At 52.3% G+C, this 23737-nt stretch overlaps 1 protein-coding gene and 1 pseudogene across 2 annotated transcripts; one reads left to right on the top strand and one right to left on the bottom strand.

The window, feature by feature from the left end:
* Positions 1-1212: 1212 nt before the first annotated feature.
* On the bottom strand, positions 1213-16286 carry AQP7 (aquaporin 7). Of its 2 annotated transcripts, XM_027088940.1 has the most exons (8): positions 14760-16286; positions 13563-13613; positions 9088-9205; positions 3136-3259; positions 2590-2727; positions 2264-2382; positions 1814-2031; positions 1213-1460 (listed from the first exon to the last, which is right to left on the bottom strand). In XM_027088940.1, exons 2-8 carry the CDS (start codon positions 13586-13588, stop codon positions 1277-1279), a joined length of 927 nt encoding a protein of 308 aa, XP_026944741.1. In that variant the 5' UTR covers positions 13589-13613; positions 14760-16286; the 3' UTR covers positions 1213-1276. The 2 variants fall into 2 exon arrangements, with proteins under 2 accessions (XP_026944741.1, XP_026944742.1); XM_027088941.1 differs by lacking the exon at positions 2264-2382 and having other exon boundaries at positions 1343-2031; positions 13563-16286.
* LOC113610630 (alpha-globin transcription factor CP2 pseudogene) lies at positions 14579-18199 on the top strand (annotated as a pseudogene).
* Positions 18200-23737: the final 5538 nt, after the last annotated feature.

Raw genomic sequence — 23737 nt, 5'->3', positions numbered from 1 at the left:
TCTCCTCCTACCTTAAAGTGTGGCAACCAGCCCCAGGAAGGACACCCCCCAGCCCCCATTCTGCTCTGTCTCCTCCTGAGGCTGGCCTACGAGCCCCCTCTGCACCACTTAGCTCCTTCCTTATGATTGCCTGTCCCCAGTAGGTGCTGCCCCCTCAAAGGCAGAGACCCAGCCTCATCCCCAGGGCCTGCACCCAGGAGGAACTCCATGATTGTTGGAAGGCTAAATGCACGAGCAGTGACAGGAGCCGTGGGTGGTGCTGCCGTCTGAGTCCCAGAACACAGAGGATTGCACCGGGCCCGGGGTCAGTGGCTCTGGCTGCCCCACCGCCACCCAACCTCTGCACCTGTCCCCCTGCACCCCACGAGACCATTTCCTGTGCCCTTTGGAAGGATTTTCCTCTCCGCATCTTCCTTTCCAACTCTGGAGCTCCTTCCTGTGGGAGAGCTCTGGCCTCAGGAAGAAGGAAGAGGAGCCCAGTCTCTTACCTCCTTTCAGTCTTCATCAGGCGTTTTCAAGGGTGGGGGAGACTTTGCTCCCATGGGAGAAAAAATGGATCCTTGGAAGGGAGAGATTTTTTAAATCTTACTTTTTTTTGTATAAAGCAAAGGTATGTGTACAGTACGTAAACAGATATACAGTGTATCTGTGGTATTTAAAATACTGTGTGATTAAGGAAAAAATGTCTAAAAGGCTCCTGAGGGGGCGATAATGAAAACAAGGTTGAGAACTCTGACCTACACACTTGGGACGTGACTTGCCTGGTCCGAGAACTGGCCAGAACTGAGGGAGAGTGCAGAGTCCTATCCCAGGGCACTCAAGGTATATCCAGAACTGACCCCCACCTGCTAGCTGGTGTCCCTTCCCCCAAGCTATCCCCTTCTACCCTGTGCCTGAAAGTCCACTGTTCTGTGTCTGGTGTTCTGTGATCTGATCCTGTTCTTACCGAGGCCACAGGTTGTCCCTTCCACTTTCTTCCCCAGGCGCGACCCAGCTCCCAGAGCCAGAAGGAGTCGGAGGCCTCTCAGCTCTATGCTCAGCCTTGGGTTATGGCATAACCCTGGAGCTCCTGGAAGAATCCAGGAGGGAAGCCCAACCACAGGAGGCACCCAGGAACCGGGGGTGCCACTGTGGGACAAGGCTTTCTTTATTGGGATGGGGATGGGGTCAAAAACAGTCTTACTTAGAGGTGTTCTAGGCAGATGGAGTCAATTAAGGGTGGGACAGGACTGAAGGTCTGTTGTCAGGGACACAGAGACAGGGGTGAGGGAAGAGGTCACGGTGTGTGAGATGTGGTCTTGGGCAACACAGGTGTTCCGTGGTCTTCATACGTCGAGGGAGTCTCCAGTATCTGGGGCTTCTGTTGGATGCTGGAGCCAATGAAGATCAAGTAGATGATGGCACCTAAGTAGGCACCTAGGGGTGGGGCCACCACTGGCACCCACCACCAGTCCTTGGTGCTGCAGGCAAGAGGCAGAGGCCTGCTTAGGGGGCCGATGCCCAGCATGGCACCTGCACCTACCTCAGGCCGAGACAGAGAGTAGGGCCTGAGAGTAGAGGAGAAACCCCACCCTAGCCCGGGAGTTGCCCCTGAGCCTGGGGCACCGGTCAGCTTCAGCCTGATTCAAGGACAGAGGCGGGTCTGGGGCAGGGTTGACCTTCAGTCCAGGAGCAGGGTCTGGAGGAAAGTCAGGACCCGCTCTTGCCTCCCCAGGCCACTGGGAGCTCTGCAGGATGCTCCCGGGCTACTCCACCCCTCCACATATAGGGAGCCTACAGAAGACTCACAGCAATGGTCTGGACAAGGCAGTACCTGAAGACCTGTGTGCCCCAGCCAGCAATGAAGGTGAAGAAGCGTGGAGGCAGGTCCCGGGAGGGGTTGATGGCATATCCTGTGTTCATGCCCATGGACACTCCAATGATGACAACAAGGATGCCAATCACCAAGGCCTGTGTCCCTTCCAGTGCTGGGTTGTTCCCCTTGTCCGTGATGGCTAAGAGACACAGCTGAAGCATCCCTGTCACTAACACCTGGGGAGCAGACACCGTGGCAGCCGACACCGTGGCAGCCACCTGGGACCCCTAGCCAAGCCATAGGGCCTCAGCAGTGCCCCCAGCCCAAACCCGCTGGCAGAAACATGTCCTGGCACAAGGACAAGTCCCCATCCAGAGTTCTTGTCCTCTTCACCATGAGGGGCTCACTGCTGGCCCCCTCCTGAGTGGGGGAGGGCTTGAGGAGGGGCACCCACCCTGGACCACTGACCTCATCCAGGAAGCCCCTCCACAAGGTCATGTTGTCAGGAAGGTAGGTGGCAAAAATGTTAGCAGTGGCTGTGGGACCAGTCACTGTCAGACTTCCCCCCGAGTAGTCGATGATGGCGGCTGTGGAAACAGATTGAGTATAGACCTGCCCGCAGCCAAACCCCACTGCAGTCTCAGAGATGAGGCTGTAGGATGGAGGGCAGGGAGTACCTCCAAGACTTTTCTCTCCCAGACATTTTCACAGGCTAGGACACTCGGTTGGATCAGCCCATATTTCAGGGGAGGAGGCTGAGGCCAGAGATGGACAACCCAGGGCGGGACACTCACTGTAGAAGAGGCAGTAGATGGTGGCAGCAGCCAGGAAGGAACCCAGGAACTGACCCAGAACATACACGGGAAACTTCTTCCAGGACATGCGGCCTAGTGCACAGTTGGTGAAGGTCAAGGCTGCGTTCATGTGGGCCCCTGCAGGGAGGGTCAAGTGTGTCGGCGTAGAAACAAACAACAAGAATCAGTAATACTGAGAGCAACGACAGCAACAATAATAACGGCTAGCGTTCGTGGAGCGTACTCACTCAGTCCTCAAAAGGACCCGGCGAGGCAGGCACCACCATCTCCATTTAACCATTACGGAAAGTGAGGGATGGAGAGGTTCAATCGCTTGCCTAAGTTGACCCAGCTAGTAAAAACAAGGGGTCAAGGGGGCTCGTGAAGCATCTGGGCAGAGGAAAAGGGCTCAGGGTGTTCTCCCTCCAAGCCGCCTGTGAGGGCAAGGTGCTGGCTGACTTGGAGAAGGGGACAGCCGGAAGGGGGCAGCAGGAGCCCGCAGGGGACACCTGGCCTTGCCTGTCAGGCGGGGCCCAGCCCACTCACCGGAGATGTTCCCTGCCATGTGCACTCCCATGGTGACTCCGAAGCCAAAACCCAAGTTGACACCGAGGAAGCTCCCCATCTTGTCTCCTAGAACCATGTGGGCCACGGAGCCGAGACCAAACACCTGTGGGAGAGGGCCTCTGAGGGAGCTGCCCGCCCAGGAGCCCCAACCTCAGAGTGGCGCTCGGCCCCTCCCGCGCTACGCCTCCCTGGCATTGCCCTTGGAGACCCTCTGCCCTCCCCCCTCCTCCAGAGACTTCCCTCCTCGTGACCTCTCCCCCTTGGCCCTGCCAAGGCTGCTCAGACATGACCAGTGAGAGCTGGGTGAGGGCTGTGCAAGGAGCCGGGGCGGGGCGGTGGAGTGAGGGGCTCTCAAGGGCATGTCCAGGTCCCTAGATTCCAGGTGCACCTGAAGGGCCTGGAGGAGGCAGGGCTTCCAGGAGGGCAGGGCTGGTGTGGATTCGACCCCTCAGAGCTTCTCACATTTCAGCCTAGCCTGAAGGGAGTTTCTTCAAGGAATCTCCAAGCCTCACATCTGGACTCTGCCAGGAACCTCCAACCATCAAGAGCCCCACACACTCAGCCCTGGAGCCAGCCTCATTCCCATTGCCCTCGGGCGTCACTCCTGAACTTCTTGCCCATCCCCCAGCACCAGATCTCAGCAGGTGACACGGCCCACTGACCCCCTTCACAGGGATGTTAGAGACCTAAAAGGAGGCCCTCACTCAACAACACCCACCTGCCCCTATATCCACCTTCCCTTCAGCTCTGGCCCTTGCTCCCACCTCTCTCTCCTTCTTCAGAGACCTTCCCCTGGCCTGTATCCTCCACACTCCCCTTGAGTGGCTGCCACACGCTCAGGTCTCTTCCTTCCTGAAAGTGAAGCCTCCCTCCTCAGCCCGGTCTCCCTGTCCACCGGTGGACTCCTGGACGGCCCCTCCCATGTCAGTCAGGCTCCAGGAAGGACCTGCTGGCTGGCTCCTTTATCCCTTCCCTTGCCCTCCCTCCTCAGCCCGGCTTCTGCTTCCAACTGTCACCGACAATCTGCGCTCTGTCCGAGGACTCCAGCCTCCAGATTGCCCAAAGGCCCCTTCAGGCATCGTCTCACTTGTGCTGACTTTCACCCCCTTAACCACACTGTGCTTCTGGAAAGTGCCTCCTCTTTGGCTTCCATGACATCTCCCTCTCCTGGTTTTCCTTTTCCCTCTGTAGCCTCCCCCGGTCCACAGTTCCTTCCCACATTCTTCTTCCTTCATCTGCCTCATAAAATACAGATGATCCCAGGGTTCTATCCCTGGCCCTTTTCATATCTCACCCCAGTCACTCCTGCGTTTTCTTACCAGGGCTAGAGCTCCAGATATGCCTGATGCACTAATTCCCAAAACCTCTACCTGGGAGCCAGATCCCTATTTCCAGATACCCACTGGAAGTCTCCGGGGTGCTTCACAAGCGTCTCCAGCTCTATTTTGAAAGCTCACCATCTCTCAGAAAATGTGATCTTCATCCCATGTTCCCCCATCCCAGTTGGCCAAGCCAGAAACTTGGATGTCCTCTCCCTCCTCCCCCACACACAATCAACTCAGCTTACATTCTCCCACGTGCCTCAACTAGAGAGCCTGCACACCAGAAACTACAGAGCCCACACGCTCTGGAGCCCCTGCGCCACAACTAGAGAGAAGCCCGCGCACCGCAACTAAGACCCAGTGCAGCCCAAAATGTTAATTATTTAAAGAAAAAAAAAAAAGACCACATTCAGACGGCACCTCCTCTGAAAAGTCTATGTGTTTTGGATATGTTGTCTTTGAGGGACCTCTAGATGTCCAAACTGCTGGAAATCAGAGTCTAGACCCGTGTCATCCAATATGACGGCCATGAGCCACATGTGGCTATTATGTACTTGAAATGTTGCTAGTCCAAATTGAGATCTACTGTATGTGTAAGGCACACACCAGATTTCAAAGGCTTAGTAGGAAAAGGAAAATGTAGAAGATCTTATTCATAATTGTATATTGATTACATGTTGAACTGGTAACATTCTGGGTATGTGGGTTAAATAGAGTAACTATTAAAATTAATTTCACCTGTCACTTTTTACCTTTTTAATGTGGCTACTAGAAAATTTTAGATTACATATGTAGCTCATATTGTATTTCCTTTGAACAGTTCTAGAGTTTTTGAAAAAGAAAACCTGAAGAACTGTGGACACAAGGGCTGCAGTTGAAGCCGTCGGGCTGGATGAAGACACCCGGGAGAGGGCGCAGGGTGAGTGGGCAGCTGAGGGCTGAACCTAGGACCAAACGTCAGCCCTCAGGGGTGGACGTTAGAAACCCCAGCTGGAGCAGCAGTTGAAATGGAAGAACAAAGAGAATGTGCCCTGGACCCCAGGGAGAAGCAGAGTTCCCAAGAAGGGTGTGGCCCACACGGTCATGTGCAGACTCTGGGTCAAGCGTGAGAAGGCCTGGAAAACATCCCTTTGGGTGTGACCATCCAGTGGTCATGAGTAGCGTGGTGAGCACTGTGTCATCAGGCCATGGGGTCTGATGAAGCCAGGTCCCAGAAAGCGTGAGGGGGGGTAGGTGGTGAACAGTTGAAAGGACCACGGTAGACATGCCTTTGAGAACCTACCTGAGGAGGGAGGGAGAGCGAGTGTGATAAATGAAGGGATGTTCTGTGTTCTGTTGTTTTAGGTCGAGAGACCTGAGTGTGTTAAGGTTGAGAGAGGGAGGGGCTGAAGATAAAGGAGAGAGGAAAGGAGGAGCAAAGTGTCTGAGTAGCGCTGGGGGCGGGGAGCAAGGCCAGGCCAGGCTGGCAGGCTTGGGGGGTCAGGAGGTGCAGGGGCTGGAGCAGGCATGGAGGGTCTGAAGACCAAGGGTCCCCATTTCCAAGTAGGAGCTCAAAACCATTTACTAAAAATAATGAATGAGTGAATAAACCCCACGTGATCTCCTGTGTCAAGGTTGCCAACTGGCAACCCCTGGACCTAAGCCGTCCAGCCCACGTTTTGTTTGGGTAGCCTGGTCTTGACACAAGCACAGAAGTTCCAGCTTCTCTTGCAAAATCAGAAGGTCTGCAACAGTGGCCCGCATTCTACATGGCATGGCAACAGTCGGCTGGAGTGGTGGCAGCCACGTCTTCGCATAGGTCAGCACTCTGCCATTAGCCACCATCTCCGCCACCCTCAGGTGACTCTCTTTGGCCCCCCACAGCACGAGTTTGCAACCCCTGCCCTACTACTCACAACTACAGCTGGTTTTCCAGGGCCCTGATAGCCCAGCGCCCACCCTCTCTGATCAGTGAACGTGGCCCAGCCTGTCCAGGTCCCTCCAATAGCCACGGGCCCAGCCCGGAGGACAACAGCCCCGGAGGTTACAGAGTGGAACTGAGTGGAACAGTCTGCTTCCCTTATCTTGTCGGCAGTAAATGGGGCCCAAGGTCACTGTAGCTTTTCTGGCGAAAGCTTTGTGCTGATGACTCACTGAGCTTCCTATCAACTGAAAAAGCCACCACTTCTTGGCACACAGGCCCGACACCTAAAAATAACAACAATACGATGTCCTCTGTGAGCATGAACCTCACAAAGTTCTTTTACAAGGGTAACTTCCCTTCGATCCTCACAGCAACTGAATGGCAAATGTTTCTGCTCCCAAGGGAAACAGAGGCCTGGAGAGTGGTCTTGAACTACCCAAAGTGAGGGCCTTACCTCAGCTGGGGGACAGTCAGAAATCTACAGCTAAGCTAAGGAACAGAGCATAGCGATGAAGGGTCAAGACAGGGATATTAGACTGGACTGGATTTCATCTTAACTTAAAATGTGACCTTGGGCAAGTGACTTTGTCTCACGGAGCCTCATTCTCCCCACCTGTGAAATGGGGATAATAGTACCTCCCTTACAGGGCTGTTGTGAGGATTTGGGAAGATGCTGCACATAAGGGCTTAGCATTATAGTGCCTGGTATGCAGTAGGTGCTCTATAATAATCTCAATAAAAGGAAGAAAGACGCAAACGTGGGCAGTGGGCAGGCATGAACGCATGTGGTCAGTGCTTGCTTTCCCTAAGAGCTCTCTGAGGAGGCACCCTCCCGCCTCCACAGTTCCAAGGTTTAACAGCCCTCACGGGGCTGGAATGTCTTGTCATAAATGAGTTACTTTGCCCTGGATTAAGGCAAGAGCGGATCCAGATGCTGGTGTCACAGCTCAGGAGGGCAGGTAATGGAGAAGGGGGAGACAGCGAGTGGCAGGGAGGGGAGAGCAGCTGAGAGCGCTTGTTAGTTTGACAAGCAACCAACACATATGTCCTATGTGCGCTGGGGGTCGGTCTCTTGACCTTCTTCACAAAGTTGGCCAGCTCGCTATTAGTAAAGTTCTGAACAGTTAAGATGCTTATGTAAGATCACAGAGCTAGAAGATAGCAGAGCTGGAATCCAAACCCAGCTCCAAAGCCCATGGAGGCCCGATCCAACACACTTAATAATGTCTGAGAAGACAGGCTCTGAGCCACAGAGAGACCTGTCCAAGGCCAGCTGGTGACTCACTGGCAGGATGATCAGTATAAGAACCTAGGTGTCTCCAGGGCTCTGTGGATCCCACTGCCTCCTACACCGTGACTCAACGTACACACACACACGAACACACAACCACACTCGTCCTCTCCCCCCAACCCCCAGCCCCCTGCCGCCTCTGGGACACTCCCGACACCTTCACTTCCCTTCCCAGAGGCTAGCCCTTCTTTTCATGGACCTGGGCCTTCGTAAGGTGCAAACAAGCATGGCCACAGCTTAAGGGCAGAGGCTGGATGGGATAAGTGGCAGGGCCAACGCAGGTGGACGGACAGGGAGTTTCCAAGAAAACCCACATCCCACTTGCCTATGGTTTCTGTCCCATGATCCACTAAAAGAGCCCTCACCCATGTGCCCCAGGACCTCCAGGTTGCCGTACTCTACAAGAAGGCGTCAGCGCTCACTTCTCTGGCCTGTCTGCAGCCTCCCACGCTGCTGACCACTCCCTCCTTGTGGACCCCGCCGCTTCTGTAACCTGGTCCCCCCCCCCCCACTTCTCCCCTCACCCCTCCGGTCACTCCTTCTCAGGCCCCTTTGTGTGCTTCTCTTCATTCTTCAGGCTGTCCTCAACTCCGTTTTTTTCTCTGTCTGTACATTCTCACTGGACAATTTTTATAACCACAATTCATATTCTGATGTAGTCTAACTCTTTACTTCCAGCCCAAGCCACTCTCTAGAGTTCCAGACCTCTATATCCAACCGCCCCCGAGATTTCTCCCCGGCACCTCACCTGATCCCATTAAAACTGACCTCATGCCTCACCCTGCGCTGGGCCGCAGGCTCCGCAGAACGGCCCCCTAAGCATTTACCCCACATCTGTTGCTCACAGGTTCCCTCTTCCATAACTCTCGCAGATGTGTGCTTTCTCCTCCACACCCTCTCTACCTCTATCCTAGGTCATTGCCACAGCCTCTTCGGTTCCCCTCCCTCCAGCTTTGCCCATTCGGCTTAGGCTCCACACTGCGCCCGGAATTTCCTTTTAAGATCCAAATCTGGCCATATCATTCCCCTGCTTGAGAACCTTCGATGTCTCCCCATTGCCCTCAGGATTAATTCTCAAAGCCTCAATGTCCTCTCCAATCTCTTTGCTCTTTGTTTCCCTTCTCCTCACTTCCAGGCATGCCCCCTGACCCAGCCATCCCCAAGCAGCCCAGGATTTCATTCTGCTCCCACGTACCATGAGCCCTTTCTCTCCCAAAAAGGCTTGGTGAGAAAGACAGAGCTCTCCTTATTTTCCTATGCTTCTCCCTCAGGCTCCTAGCTCAGAGGCCGGGAAATGGACAGTGTGACTCAGGGCCCAGCGGTGGGGAGGGGGTCATGGATTGCCCTTACTGAGCCCTAGCTTCCTGAGGCCCCTTCCTCAGAGCCTGCTCACCCTGTGCCACCCACCCACTCACCATCATGACAAATGTGCTCAGGAACTCGGCCAGGAACTCGCGCACCATCTCCTTCTGCAGTACTGTTTGCATCCTTCTTACTGCAGACGGTGTGACCATCTTGGACATGCAGGTGGACCTGAAGCAGCAGCCCGAGCCCATGGGCAGAAATGAGATCAGGCGCGCTTACAGTCCATCGGGTTTTCAACTCATGGCTGAGTTAATGGGTAACCCAGTGGCCTCTCCACACACCCCCTCTTGCCCAGGGCAGCTGGTACTGCTAGGGTCAGAGGCATGTGAGAGTCCCAGGGATGTGGAGAGGGACTGGGAGTATCCAGATCATGCCCCTTCTTCCTCCTGATGGGGGACTGGACCATTGAGAAGCGAGCACTAATGAGGCCAGTTTGCAGAGGGGGCAGCTGGGAAGCCAGTGAGCGCCATCTGTGCTGCCAAAGAGCCTCAGGGGAGAAGCAGATGGGAGAGCAGGCAGGAGAGTGGAGCTCAATTGTCTGTCTGTCTGCCTGTCTGCTGGGGCCAGAGCTCTGGGGACACAGGTAAGGCATCAGGCAGGAGCTGGCAGCAGTGAGGCTCTGCAAACAGCACAGGTTGTAGCAAAGTCTGCTCCTGGGCTCTAGAAACAGCACTGAGGCCTGAAGCATGCCCCAGGTTCTGCCAGAGATGACGGGGACGGCAGAATATACCAGGCTCTGAAGCAAGGTCAACACAAATGAATGCTTGTGAGGGAGTGAATGAATGAACGAATGAACAGGAGGGACAGAGGAAAGGAGGGACTGTGTCTTACTCCCTGGTGTATCCTCATTGTCTAGCACAGTGCCGGGCACATAGTAGGTGTGCAATGTACACTGTCGAATGAACGAAAACTGAGAATTCATCTGTTACTCTCCACTAGATCCCCAGAACTTCCCACAGTGCCTGACACATGGTAGAGGCTTGATAAACGTTTGTTTAGTAAGTGCATGATTGGATGCATAGACGGATGAAAAAGTGAGTTAGAGGCTCTATCTTCTGTTGGTGGTGGGGGAACAGGACTTGAGTGTGAGGAAGGAGACGGTGTCCGGAGGCTAAGGAGGAGGTGGGGTGCAGATGCCTCTAAGTGCAGCCTTAGTGCTTGTTCAGACTGGTGACCCTCCCCCGCCCCCCACGCTGAGTGACCCTCACCTTCCTCACCCCGCTGGGGTCAGCAACATCACCCACACCCCGCCTCAGCTTGCTGACTTTCCCCAGCCTCACAGCAGCAGAGAGTAAGGGAGTGAGAAATGTAAACCAGGCATGGATAGAACCCCTCCCACTTTTCTGGCTGAGACCCCATGCTCATTCCTCACCCACCCTAGTCCTTGCTGTCTCCTTACTTCAGGGAAACAAACCCAGGACTGAGCACATGGAGGGGGAGGTAGAGTTGCCTGGATGGTTGGCCCACTGGCTCCCATCCAGCTGCAGCTCCCATGCAGCATCATATAAGGGTCGCCTTGCCCCTATGCCTCCTCAGCCCTGAAGAAGAGCCTGAAACAGCAGGAATTCAAGAACAGTCCTGGGAAGGTACCACAGAGGCAGAGGAGCAGTAGACAAAGCAGGAAGTCACAGACACCAAGAGAGCTCTGGAACCCTGGCCCCTTCCTCCTCACCACAAAGCAGGCAGGACACAGTAAGTGACAACCACCAAGGAGCCAGTGAACCAAAGGTTTATTGAATGCCTACCATGCCTGCTGTGTTCAGTGACTGCAGTAAAGAACATTGGCATGATCCCTGCTCTTAGGAAGATGAACAATTAACTAAGCAGTTACTTAAAATTGTGAAGAGTGTTGCCACAGTGAAGAGTGGGCACTATGGGGTTGCAGGGAGGAAGCAGATGACCCAGAGGAGGGAGTAGGAGGCTCTCCCAGAGGAAATTTAGGTCGAGAATACAAGACCAGCCAGATGAAGGAGCATCAAAGGAGGCTGGGGGAAGGTTCTGGGCTAATGCTTGGACAAAGGCTTGCAGATACGACAGTGTGTGATATATAGAGGAATTCTATAAGGATGGGCTGCAGAGAGAGAACGGAGAGTGGCACGAGATGGGCAGAGAGGGGCAGATGGCCTCATGGCCCACGTTAGGCAGTCTGACCTCGCCCCAGAGGGCCGTGGGGTGACGGATTTAAGCGGAAGCACTGTCTCCTCTTTGGAGGCAGGAATAAGGGAGCATGAGTAGAGGCGTGGTGAGCAATCGGACAGGCTGAGAGGTGATGGCAGCCTGAGCCAGGAAGGTGCAGTGGCGGTGGTGAGAGGAAGACAGTCAAACCGACAGACTTGGTGTCTTATTAGAGAGGAGAATGGAGAAGGAAGCGTCAGGGATGACCCCAGGCTCTGGCTAGAGCAGCACGATGGCCTGTGTGAGGCACATGAGAGAAGCTGCAGGCTTAGGCTGGAGAATGAGGGGTCCCCTTCTGGGTGTGGCGAGTTTGAGGAGCTCACTAGACAGCTAAGTGGTGGTGACCAGTAAGGAGGCTGCCGGTCATGTGGTCTTGTTTAGAGATACCCATTTGGACGTCACCATGTCATAGATGGTCATCTGATCCATGGGCATAGATGAGAGAGCTCAAGGAAGGGTATAGAATGATAAAGCGCATCTAAGAAAACTAGCCTACAAACCAAGAAACTAACAGCCAATGAGGTAATTACCTAAGTAATATGTGCTAACCAAGGAACTAAATATCTAACAACCCACCAACCAACCCTTTGATTCATCAACCTAGCAACTTAACCAACTAACTGATTCTCCTATTGACCAGCTCATTTAATTATCTAATCAACCAACCAGCTGCAAACTATCCAACTAACCTCAAGCCAACCATTTAACCGGCTAACCAATATTTATCCATTTAACACATGTTTGTTGAGCAGCTACTTATAAGTCAGGCACAAGGGGGAAAAGTAAAAATCCAGTCTCTGCCCTTGGATGGCTTCATCCAGTGGAGGAGATGGATAACACCATCAGAGCAAGAAGCCCCCGGGTGGGAGGCAAGGCCTGAAGAGACTTGAAGAATGGGCAAGTGGTGGCCTAAAGTGGCTGTGAGGGCGTAGGGATGTGGGAGTGAGGATATCTTACATATTTTAGCAGATTGGTGGTTAGATGTGAGGGACATGAGGTGGTTAGTGGGGGACAGAATATCAAGGACAAGGCCTTGACTTCTGGCTTGAGCATCGGAGGAGAAGGGGATCCTTGACTGAGCTGAGACCATGGGAAGTGGTGGGAGAGGAGTGGAAAAGGCTGTTTTCAGCTGGGACTGAGCTGCCTGCAGGACCAGTGAGTCTCTGGAAAAAGGGTCTAAAGCCCTATGAGAGTCCTGGGCAGAGACAGCGATGTCATTGGCACAGAAGGGACCCATTCATTCTCTCTATCCAAGAACACACAAGCAGACCAACATCCATGCTCATGTGGAGCTGACAGGCAGAGATGAAATGTCCTAAGTAGGTCATCTGTGTGGTAGAAGGTAGTACATCCTACGGGAAAAGGTAGAGCAAGGAAAACGGGGTGGGCAGTGACTGAGTAGGGCAGTCAGGGTGAGCTTCACTGAGAAGGTGGCATTTGAGCAAAGACAGGGAGGAGGGGACTACCCTGGTGGCGCAGTGGTTAAGAATCCGCCTGCCAATGCAGGAGACACGGGTTTGAGCTCTGGTCCGGGAAGATCCCACATGCCGCGGGGCAACTAAGCCTGTGCACCACAACTACTGAGCCTGCGCTCTAGAGCTCACGAGCCGCAACTACTGAGCCTGTGCACCGCAACTACTCAAGCCCATGCACCTAGAGCCCATGCTCCGCAACAAGAGAAGCCACTGCAATGAGAAGCCCGTGCACCGCAAGGAAGAGTAGCCCCGCTGGCGGCAACTAGAGAAAGCCTGTGCGCAGCAACGAAGACCCAAGCAGCCAATAAATAAATAAATTTATTTTGAAAACGAAAAAGACAGGGAGGAGGGGAGGGAGCGAGCCCTGTGGGGAACTGCGGAAAGAACGTTTCAGGCAGGGGGGATGGCCACTGAAGGACTCTGAGCATGTTTGAAGGAAAGGAGGGGAGAGTGGGGTGGGGGAAGGTCAGAGAGGAAATGGGCACTAGATAGGCAGGGCCTTGGCCATTGCAAGGACTCTGGCTTTTATTTCACCCCAAAGAGACCTGAGCCTGAGCGGGTGAGAGGTGGTGAGTTCAGTTCAATTGAGCACAACCTACACAGGGGCAGCTGGAACCCACTGCCCAACTCCTTGACCCTCATCTGGGTCTTTCTGAGCCTCCCCTCAGCCCAGGGCCCAGCCCATGCTTGGCTATGGGCACAGGTGGGAGAGATCCTTCTTCTGGGCCCCATGGGCTGGTACGGGGTGGGAAGGAAGGAGTCTGGGAGCATCAGCTACCATGAGGGAGAGGCTGAGAGAGGGGCAGGGAGGGCCCTGGGGGTGTGCTGGGTGCAGGACGGAAGGGCTGGGGTAGGGGAATGGGTGGGATGCTTACCGCTTCTTCCTGTCAGCCTGAGCCATATTCTGTCTTTGAGATTTTTAGATGCTGTGGAGCCAGAGAGAGGTCACTAGGGCTGGGGGGCTCAGAACTTCGCCCCTCATTCTCATCAGACCTCAGCTCCCCCAGGGAAGAAGCCACAGGGACAGCTGCTGCCAGTGCCAACCCCTCAACCCAGCCGAGCTGGCAGGGACAGAGAAGGAGGGGTCGGTGTCTTCAGCCAATGGGGAGTGGCACTAAAGCCACACCCCCTCACCCCTGCTGGCCCCCGGACTCGTGGTCCCCGGACCAGGCCCTGCGGAGGTCCTCCTGACCTTCCCAAGTCTGCAGCCCAGCTTTGGACAGTGGAGATGCCCACAGCCTCCCCCCAGCAGCTCCACCCCTCATATATGCGGGTATTATTGTCTTCAGTCTAACCTCAAGATCTCTTGCTGCTGACTTACACTGTGACTTTCCAGGGCCTTGTCTGCCTCCCCTTGCACACACACACACTCACACACACACACACACACACACACACGCAGGATGAGGTCCTGAAAGTTCATTTAGTCCTAACCCCCACCTCAGAACAAAATATACCCTCTCACTTTTCCTGAAAATTCCCCCCTTTTAATCCCCATTTTCCTCACAAATGACAGCACAAAGGTAACCCTGGAGTTTCCCCATCCTGCATGCTCCCTTGTTCTCTAGCCCGCTTCCCTCTAACTGCAGCCTAAGTTCACATCCCTAGCCCTGATGGCAGAAACCCTCTAGCCCCAGCCTCTCAGGAGGGGACTCCAGAGGGAGGAACCACTCCAGCAAAGCCAGAAATCCACCCATTACTCTGATCTGCATCCCTTCTGCTTTGGTCCCGTGTCGCCAGTCTCTACTCGCCCCCCGACTCCCACCCCCCAGGCTCTGCTGGCAGCCCAGCCCCACACAACCTCCCAGTCTCTGCTGCACCACTGGGCCTCCCAGCAGTCAATTTACGGGTAAGGAAACTGAAGCCCAGAGAGGAAGTGTGATGCGCCCATATGACGCAGCAACTCAGGACTAAACCAGAGCAGATATCCAGGCCTTCAACTCCCGGCTGGGGTTCCTTCCCCAGACAGTCCCACGGTCACCTCCTCCCCATGTGGTCCCCAGCAGTGGCACTCCCAGGCCTGGGTCCCAGGGGAGGCCCCCTGTCCCAGCCCTGCCTAGAGCCCGACTCACTCTGCCCAAGTGCCTTATGCTTCCCAGCGTCTGGCTTGGGGGCCTCTCAGTCACAGCAGGTCTTGAACTTGTTCCTCCGTGACTGTCTCAGGCTCCGCTGTCCCTGCGTCCCCAAGCTAGAGCCCGCCTCTCGGCCCTCCTCGGGGTGGCCCGAGCACTGCTCTACTCTGCTGTTCCAGGGAAGAGGTCAGTGGGGCAGGGGTTTGGCCCCATCACCAAGTCCGGACGCACTGCCCAAAATAGCATCCCTTCTCCTGCCAGCAGTGCCATGGAGACCAGGTTCTGAGGCAGCCTTTGTGAGGTCAGAGGTGCAGCTTGGGTGGGCGCTCTGGGCCTCACGGTCCCACAGGAAGGCCCTGTGCTCCAAGCCAAAGGTCCAGCCCAGAGCCGAAGGAAGCCCTCCCAGGGCCCCAGAGCTGGGGGAGGCTCCAGAGGCTCCTGAGTGCCCCAGCTGTGGGCAGAACTGCACAGAATGGGGATTGGAGGTGGAAAAGTCTGGAGATCAATAGCCAGGTGGAAGGGTTGGGGAGAAGACCCTGCGTCAGACCTAAGGAAGCGCCCATCCCGAAGAAAGAAAGAGAGGCTCATGCCCAGGACTCAGGGGCCTCCCAGTCTGAGGGGAAGGAAGAGACATAAGCCATATTTGCAGGAAAACCTCAGTCTAAGAGGGGAGGTAGAAAGCCAGGCCTGGTTCTCTGGAGGTTCTTAGTCTGGTTGGGAGGAGAAAGAGCCTGGGCCTCGTGCTCTGGGAGCCCCTGTCTGAGTGGGGGAAGGGGAACCCTAGACCCCACCATCAAGAAGATGCCTCCCTTGGGAACAGCAAGCAAGGCATCTGGGAAGGAGCCAAGCTGGACCAGAATGTAAGGCTGCAGGTGGGGTGACCAAGGAGGGGTCAGGAGCAAACCAGGGCACCAGCTGCCATCTGAGAGGACTTCTGGAGCCAGGGAATGGCTGAGCCTCCAAAGATGGGCCAGTTTGGGATTTGAGCAGGTGACCCAGTGCTGAGAAACAAGGGTGGGGTTGCTGGTCTGCAGAACGTAAGGAGGCCCCCCAGGTGGAGTAGTGGATGGTGGGCAGTGGGTCCAGAAGCTTCTGAGGACTGTAGCCCCTCATTGTGGAGAGGTGGTATAGGATCTAGTTGCAAAGCCAGCTCTGGTAATAGAACTGTCCTCTAGAGGGTGCCAATAGACCGGGTCAGGTTTGGAACTTGCATTGCCCAGGTTCCCACACCTACTTGCCCTCATTCCCCTCTGCAGACTCGAAGAGGGCTCAGGATGCTGAGTCCTTCTTCAGGGAGGTAGAGATGTACCCCTGGAGTGAAGGGCACCTGCCTTTATTCCTTTCCTTTGTGTGCTGTTGAGGCCAGGGTGAGGTAAGAGTCAAAAGTGAAGCTGGGGTCTTGGATGAGGTCAGAACTTGAGCAGAGCTGGATTGGGCTGGGATCGGGCTGGTGGGGGAGGGAAATGGGATCCATGTTGGAGTCAGGGATCCAGCCCTGGACTCATTTTCTGGGCTGTACGCTGAGGACCCAGAGGTAGAGCAGACACCCTCCTGCCTGTGTCTTGGGACAGACAGATAAACGGCAGGTGGTTCCCGCAGAAAGGGGCGGGAGAAAAGGTGCGAAAGCGACATGGGAGCGCAGGTGATGTCCAAGCATTGCCCATTTTTAAGCAAGAAGAGTCAAGTTTGCCTCCAGATAATGAGAATAAAATCCTCCCTTTTCAATATGTGCTTTGTGCTGCCACCTCTCCAGCAGTGAAACTCCATGATGAAACCCTGACACATCTCAATCAAGGCCAGTCTTATGAAATCCGAATACTAGACAACAGGAAACTTGGAGAACTACCAGAAATTAATGGCAAGTTGGTGAAGAGTGTATTCCGTGTCGTGTTCCATGACAAACGGCTCCAATACACTGAACATCAGCAGCTGGAGGGCTGGAGGTGGAACCCACCTGGAGATAGAATTCTTGACGTAGATATCCCAATGTCTGTGGGTATAATCGATCCTAGGGCTAATCCAAACCAACTAAATACAGTGGAGTTCCTGTGGGACCCTGCAAAGAGGACATCTGTGTTTATTCAAGTGCATTGTATTAGCACAGAGTTCACTATGCAGAAACATGGTGGAGAGAAGGGAGTGCCATTTCGAGTACAAACCGATACCTTCAAGGAGAATGAAAACGGGGAATATACTGGGCACTTACACTCAGCCAGCTGCCAGATCAAAGTCTTCAAGCCCAAAGGTGCAGACAGAAAACAAAAAACAGACAGGGGAAAATGGAGAAACGAACGCCTCATGAGAAGGAGAAATAGCAACCTTCCCATGAGACAACTATACTCACAGAGTGTTCTCCACGGCCCGAGATCACGTATGTCAATAATTCCCCATCACCTGGCTTCAGCAGTTCCTATAGCAGTCTTTCTCTTGGGGAAGGAAATGGTTCACCAAGTCACCAGCCAGAGCTGCCCCCTCCAGTCACATATAACCTCTTGCCGACAACCACACCTCAGGAGGCTCAGCAGTGGTTGCATGGAAACCGTTTTTCCACATTCACGAGGCTTTTTACAAACATCTCAGGGGCAAATTTATTGAAACTAACTAGAGACGATGTGATTCAAATCTGTGGCCCTGCAGATGGAATCAGACTTTTTAATGCATTAAAAGGCCAGATGGTGCGCCCAAGGCTAACCATTTATGTTTGTCAGGAATCCTTGCGGCTGAGGGGGCAGCGGCAACAGCAGCAGAAGCATGAGGATGGAGACTCAAATGGTACTTTCTTCGTTTACCATGCCATCTACCTAGAAGAACTGACAGCTGTTGAACTGACAGAAAAAATGGCTCAGCTTTTCAGCATTTCCCCTTGCCAGATCAGCCAGGTCCACAAGCAGGGACCCACAGGAATCCATGTGCTCTTTAGTGATGAGATGATACAGAGCTTTCAGGAAGAAGCCTGTTTTATTCTGGACACAATGAAAGAAACTAATGATCGCTATCCTATCGTACTGAAGTAGGTGTGGGGCATTCCATCCTCAGTGGCTGCTGCTCCTTTCACCTATTGGGAGCTCCCCTCTTGAAGGGGGTCTCAAATGGAGCTTTGAAGGGCTGCAGGAACCTGACCCATCTGACTGTGTGTGGGCGGGTCCAGGCCTTGGAGGCAGAATCCCAGGCATCTGTGTTGGCCCAAGCTTTTAGGACGCCCACAGATTACTGCCCAACATGCATTTCTGCAACTATTTCTTATTTAAAATTTCTGGACCCTATTGTTGAATATCAATAGAAACTCCACATCACTTAGAGTGTGTGTAGGGCATAACGATGAGGAAGATTGTGTGATGTTTAATGGAAAGATGTTAAATTTTGTGATATGGAGCCATGTAATTTTTTTTTCTAACATAAAAGCAAATATCTATATTCATAAGACTAGATCCTCAATCTTTTTTGCCTCTGAAAACCTCATTAAAGAGAAATACGGAGAAAGAGGAAAATTCTTCTTTTGATTCCCCTGTAATTCTATGACTAATAGTAATTTTAGGTAACATTTATTGCACATTTAGTTGTATCAGGCAGTGTGATAAATTCTTTTTTTTGTTTTTGTTTTTGTGGTACGCGGGCCTCTCACTGTTGTGGTCTCTCCTGTTGTGGAGCACAGGCTCCGGACGCGCAGGCTCAGCGGCCATGGCTCACGGGCCCAGCCGCTCCGCGGCATGTGGGATCTTCCCGGACCGGGGCACGAACCCGTGTCCCCTGCATCGGCAGGCGGACTCTCAACCACTGCGCCACCAGGGAAGCCCAGTGTGATAAATTCTTTAAGTGGATTATCTTGTTTAAATCCTCTTAATAACCCTATATGAAGTAGGTAATAATGATCCCTAATTGAAGATGAGGAAATGGAGAGAGAGAGTGGCCAAGGAGCTTGCTGAGTAACAGGAAGCTAGCAGCTAGTGACACTGAAATGCAAACCCAGGCCGTCTCGCTCTTATTAACTGCCATCCGTGACTGCCACCCTTGTAGTCCTCTGTGCTTGCCATCATTTCTTACTGTGGCTCTTCTGGTGAATTGGATGTAACACTGAGCGAGAACTGAGGAATTAACACCAAAAGGGACAAACCACACCTAAAAATTGATGAACAGATCAAGACCTACAAAAAAATGAAAACATAGACACTTTCAAAGCATCATCAGTTACCAGATTCACAGAATTTGAGGTGGTGAAAACTAGGGATTATCTGTAACTCCCCAAATTCACTGTTCTTGAATGACCTTCTCAAACTATTTATTAATGAGTTAGACTAACCTCTGCTTTCTCTTTCCCCTCTCTGCATCTTCTCTTGGTATAGAAAGTTCTTTTACTCATGCAGCATTCTTTTTTTTGTTTGTTTGTTTGCGGTACGTGGGCCTCTCACTGTTGTGGCCTCTCCCTCTGCGGAGCACGGGCTCCGGACGCACAGGCCCAGCGGCCATGACTTACGGGCCCAGCCGCTCCGTGGCATGTGGGATCTTCCCGGACCGGGGCACGAACCCGTGTCCCCTGCATCGGCAGGCAGACTCTCAACCACTGCACCACCAGGGAAGCCCCTTTGCAGCATTCTTTTATATAAGCTTTACAAGAAATTCATTCCCATTCCGTTTGCATTCTTACCATATACTTTAGTTCTTCCTGATTGTGATTGTGTGCTCTTGTGTGTGTGCATGTGTAAGACTATGGGTCTTTTTTCACATGTAAAGTTTTATCCAGAAATCCCTCTACATGTTATGCTGAGGTGAAAAATGATAATCTTCAAAAGATTCTGTATTGGATTTGGATCTGTGTGTGTGTGTATTTTTAAAGAATTTGATAAAGTTTAAATGTTTTTATACAGAGATTTTTGTTCATTAAAATCAACCTTCAAAAGAAAAAAAAACGGCAGGTGACTTAGGATACACTGTGTTAAGGTAGAGGGGTTACAGGAACAGCTAAGCCAGCCTGGAGGTGGGCAAGAATCTTCCAGAAGGGATGACATGGGCACTGAGTCCTTTAAAATGAGAGAGGGAGGATGGGGTGGTAGTGGTCTTTTGGTTTTGTTTTGTTTTGTTTTGTTTTTTATTTGTTTTATTTCTGGCTGCGTTGGGTCTTCGTTGCTGCACGCGGGCTTTTCTTTGGTTGCGGAGAGAGAGGACTACTCTGTTGCAGTGCACTGGCTTCTCATTGTGGTGGCTTCTCTTGTTGTGGAGCACAGGCTCTAGGCAAACAGGCTTCAGTAGCTGTGGTTCGTAGGCTCAGTAGTTGTGGCTCGTGGGCTCAGTAGTTGTGGCACACGGGCTCAGTAGTTGTGGCTCACAGGCTTAGTTGCTCTGCAGCACGTGGGATCTTCCAGGACCAGGGCTCAAACCCGTGTCCCCTGCATTGGCAGGCAGATTCTTAACCACTGCATCACCAGGAAGCCCCGGTAGTGGTTATTTTAAGTCATTTGAAGCCCAGTGGGATTGTGAGAAAACCTAATATGTTCTGGGGACTGTCAGCGGTTTGCACAGGGCTGGAGAAATGGGCAGGGACAGACCGTGAAGAGCTTTGTCTGCCAGGACACAGAGGCAGACTTTATCCCAAGAGCCTGAGGAGCCCTTGAAAGGTGCTAAGCAAAGAGAAGAGTGAAGTAGTCAGTCTGGGGTCCTTGTGGCCTCAGAGCACCCAGCAGGCAGGGGCATGATTGGGCCCAGGCTCAGGCTGGAGAAAGAGAACAGATGTCAGCCCCTGGGCATCTGCCACAGGAGTCAATGGGCTCGCCAGGAAGCATGAGGGTGTGGGGCAAGGGATGGGGGCAGGATTCTGGGGACAGGAGGGTGACTGAGAAGGAGCAGGTGAGGAGGGAGATAGAAACCCAGACACCAGGCTGCCAAGAGGACACTGGAAGCTCCGGGAGGCTGTGGCCCCAGAGGTGAGTGCTGAGGGGAGGCTAGCCTTGGTGAAATGGCAGGATGGAGGACGGTCACAGCACTGAAGAAGTGGAGGCTGAGGCGGCAGAAAGTTCAACCATGGAGAGAAGACAGGCAGCAAGAGGGTCAGCAAGGCTGGGCACTAGGGTCAGAGGTGGGTCTAGACAGAGCCTGGGGGGATCTCCAGGGCCAAGGGGGATGGTGCAGGCAGACAGGGAATACCCGGGGTCCTGTCTGCACAGGGTGGGCTCTGAGTAGGGCCGTCAAATGAAACGCAAGACGTTCAGTTTTGAATTTGAATTTCAGAGAAACAATATATGCAATATTTGGGACATACTTATGCTAAAAAATTACCCATTGTTTACAAACAAAAAAGGAAAAACAAACAAAAAATTACCCATAGTTTCTCTGAAATTCAAATTTAACCAAGTATCCTAGCTCTGGCTTCAGTGAAGACCCCGCCAGATGCCTTGCACATTTACTTGGGTTTGAGTCCCAGCTGGGCATCAGATTCACTGCCCAACCCTGGCTCAGTCCCTGCCCCTGAGCCTCTGTTTCCCTACCTGTGAAATGGGGTTGGAGGGTATGCAGTCCTCTCACCCCACTACTTTTGGCCTCTAGAAAGGATCCAGGAAAAGGTTTACAAAGGCAGCAGCAGACCATTAACTCAAAAACTAATTTGGTTGAAATGATAAATCAGTTGAAATGAATTGGTAATATTAGTGTGCTACAGGGCAATTTTTGCAGACTCTGATGTATCTTTAGGCATTTGGTCCCTCTTTCAGAAGTCATTCAGTTTTCTTATTTTAATTTTGCCTGCAATACACTTCTTTTGCTAGTAAATAGGTTGGAAAAAACCCAGTGCTCATCAACCTCCCCTTTCTTACTCACTACACTAAAAATCTTTTAATGTGATCTAGTGATTGGGGACATTAATGTTCAACCTAACTGAAAATTTAAATGTTTATGAACACATAGCCAAACAAGTCAAGCAGATATAATTGTCCATCATTGGAGTGGAAAGTTTTTAAAAATGGGAAAAAAACTCAGATTCTTTTCTTTTACTTCTTCTATTACCTAAAACAGAAATAAGCGAAAAGAGCATTTTCCCTCCGTGACAACAACTACAAAAATTCTGGTAAGTTTCTTTCTAATCCTTTTTTTTATGTATACACATAGACACATTCTCCTCCCCCGCCCCACACTTTGTCAACAATAAGTAGAAGGAAACTTCTATAAAGTTTTGTAAAGTACTTTTTTCACTCAAACATTAAGAACATCTTTTCCATGCCAGTAGGTCCACATCCATGTCATATATGTGGCTGTACAGCACAGAATTGTCTCCAATTTTAAATGTATCCAACTCTTTTCTATTATGAATAGCATGGGACAGAGACAATTGGCTGAAACCCAGTTAGGAATAAAAATGCAAATAGAAATTTAAAAAAATCAGAATAAAGAAAAATGCCCAGATACACTAAAACTTCTCTGAACTTCCCTCAAATGCCCCCCAAAGTATCAATGTGTAAAAAATGAATCATTTCAACTATTTATTTCCACTAACATGCCCTTTGATTAACTTATTTATCATGTAAACTGGCTTTCAGTCAAATGGTTTTCCACTTGGGATTTTCCAGACTTTTTTTTTTAAGAACTTTTTTTTGGGGCCACGCCATGCAACCTACGGGATCTCAGTTCCCCAGCCAGAGATCGAACCCATGCCCCCTGCAGTGGAAGCATGGAGCCACAGAGTCCATATAACTCAGGCACTGTGGTATCAATCTGTAAGAAATGAGCAGCTCTGGTTGAAGGAGCAGGGAGCGGGGTGGGAGAGCAGTGCCTGTACCTGGACAAACCCTGGTCTCTCTGAAATCACCTGACATCTTGAAAATTCTCAGACTGCTCAAAAAAGAAAAGACCCTTAATCCTCACCCAGGTAAGTGTCCCCTTTCAAACTCAAGTAGGGAACCTGAGATTCAGAGCAAGGTAGCAACTTACCCAAGATGACCCAGAACTAGAACATCCAGATCTGCCCAGGAGGCCAGGGACCCAAGCTAGGAGAACTGGGGGCTAGGTGGCTGGGCTGGCGAGGGCTGGGGGCACAGTCAGGACCCAGGATGGTCTTTAACCCTGACACTCTCCAATGACCAGACCCTCCCCCGAGCCCAGGCTCTCATCCTTCCTTCTCAGAGTCATACGTGGGCCTCCAGGGAAGAGTGGACAGAGACTGAGGCAGACAGGGTCAGGAGGCACCACCACTTGCCCAAGGACAAACATCCTATAAGTCATGGAACCAGAATTCAAACCCTGTCTGCTCCTCTCTAAAGTCCTCATCAGGGTACCTAATTTGGCATCAGAAACCAGGCATAGAGCTCAGGCCCGTCACTTTTTAGTATGAGCTGGAGCTATCAGGGAAGGCTTTCTAGAGGAGGGGGTCTCATTGACAGAAGAAGTTGGGAGATGACACTGAAGAAATTTGCATGTGTGAGAAGCATTTGTATCTTTGTATATATCTGTATGTGAACATATGTGTGAATGAGTAGGTGTGTGTGTATATGTACGTGTCTATGTCTGGTCTTGAATGTGAAAACCTCTCTGTGGACTCACTGTCTCTCACACACACATACACAAACACACAGAGTCGTGCACACACGAGCATGCGCCCATTCCTCTGGGTTAATATTTTCCTGCCTGCGTCAGCACGGTGCCCGTCAGCAGGCCACTCACTGCAGAAACGTGCCCTATCTGATCTGGAACAGGGGGCTGAGTGTGGGCAGAGAGCTTATCTCAGCAACCCCAGGCAAGCTACTCTCTCTCCACTGTCCTGCTCAGCATGAAAAAGGAGGCGCGCCCAGAGGGCCTGGCTACCGGGGTGTGATGTGACTACGCCATCGCCCCAATCACACTGGCGGCTCCCCGAGTGGAGCCGTCTCCCTACCTCCTTCCAGGTGGGCAAGGTCGGCTGCTCCCTGAGATACCTTCCCTACCTGTCATCTCTGCCCAAATGTGGAGGCCTCTCCACAGATATATATGTTCCACTGAGGACAAAGAGAGAATAGAGACCC

Source organism: Aethalodelphis obliquidens, unplaced genomic scaffold (assembly GCF_003676395.1).
Source record: "Aethalodelphis obliquidens isolate GAN/ISIS:26980383/991018 unplaced genomic scaffold, ASM367639v1 scaffold64, whole genome shotgun sequence".
Classification (NCBI taxonomy): domain Eukaryota; kingdom Metazoa; phylum Chordata; class Mammalia; order Artiodactyla; family Delphinidae; genus Aethalodelphis; species Aethalodelphis obliquidens.
This window is presented reverse-complemented; position numbering and strand designations above follow the sequence as displayed.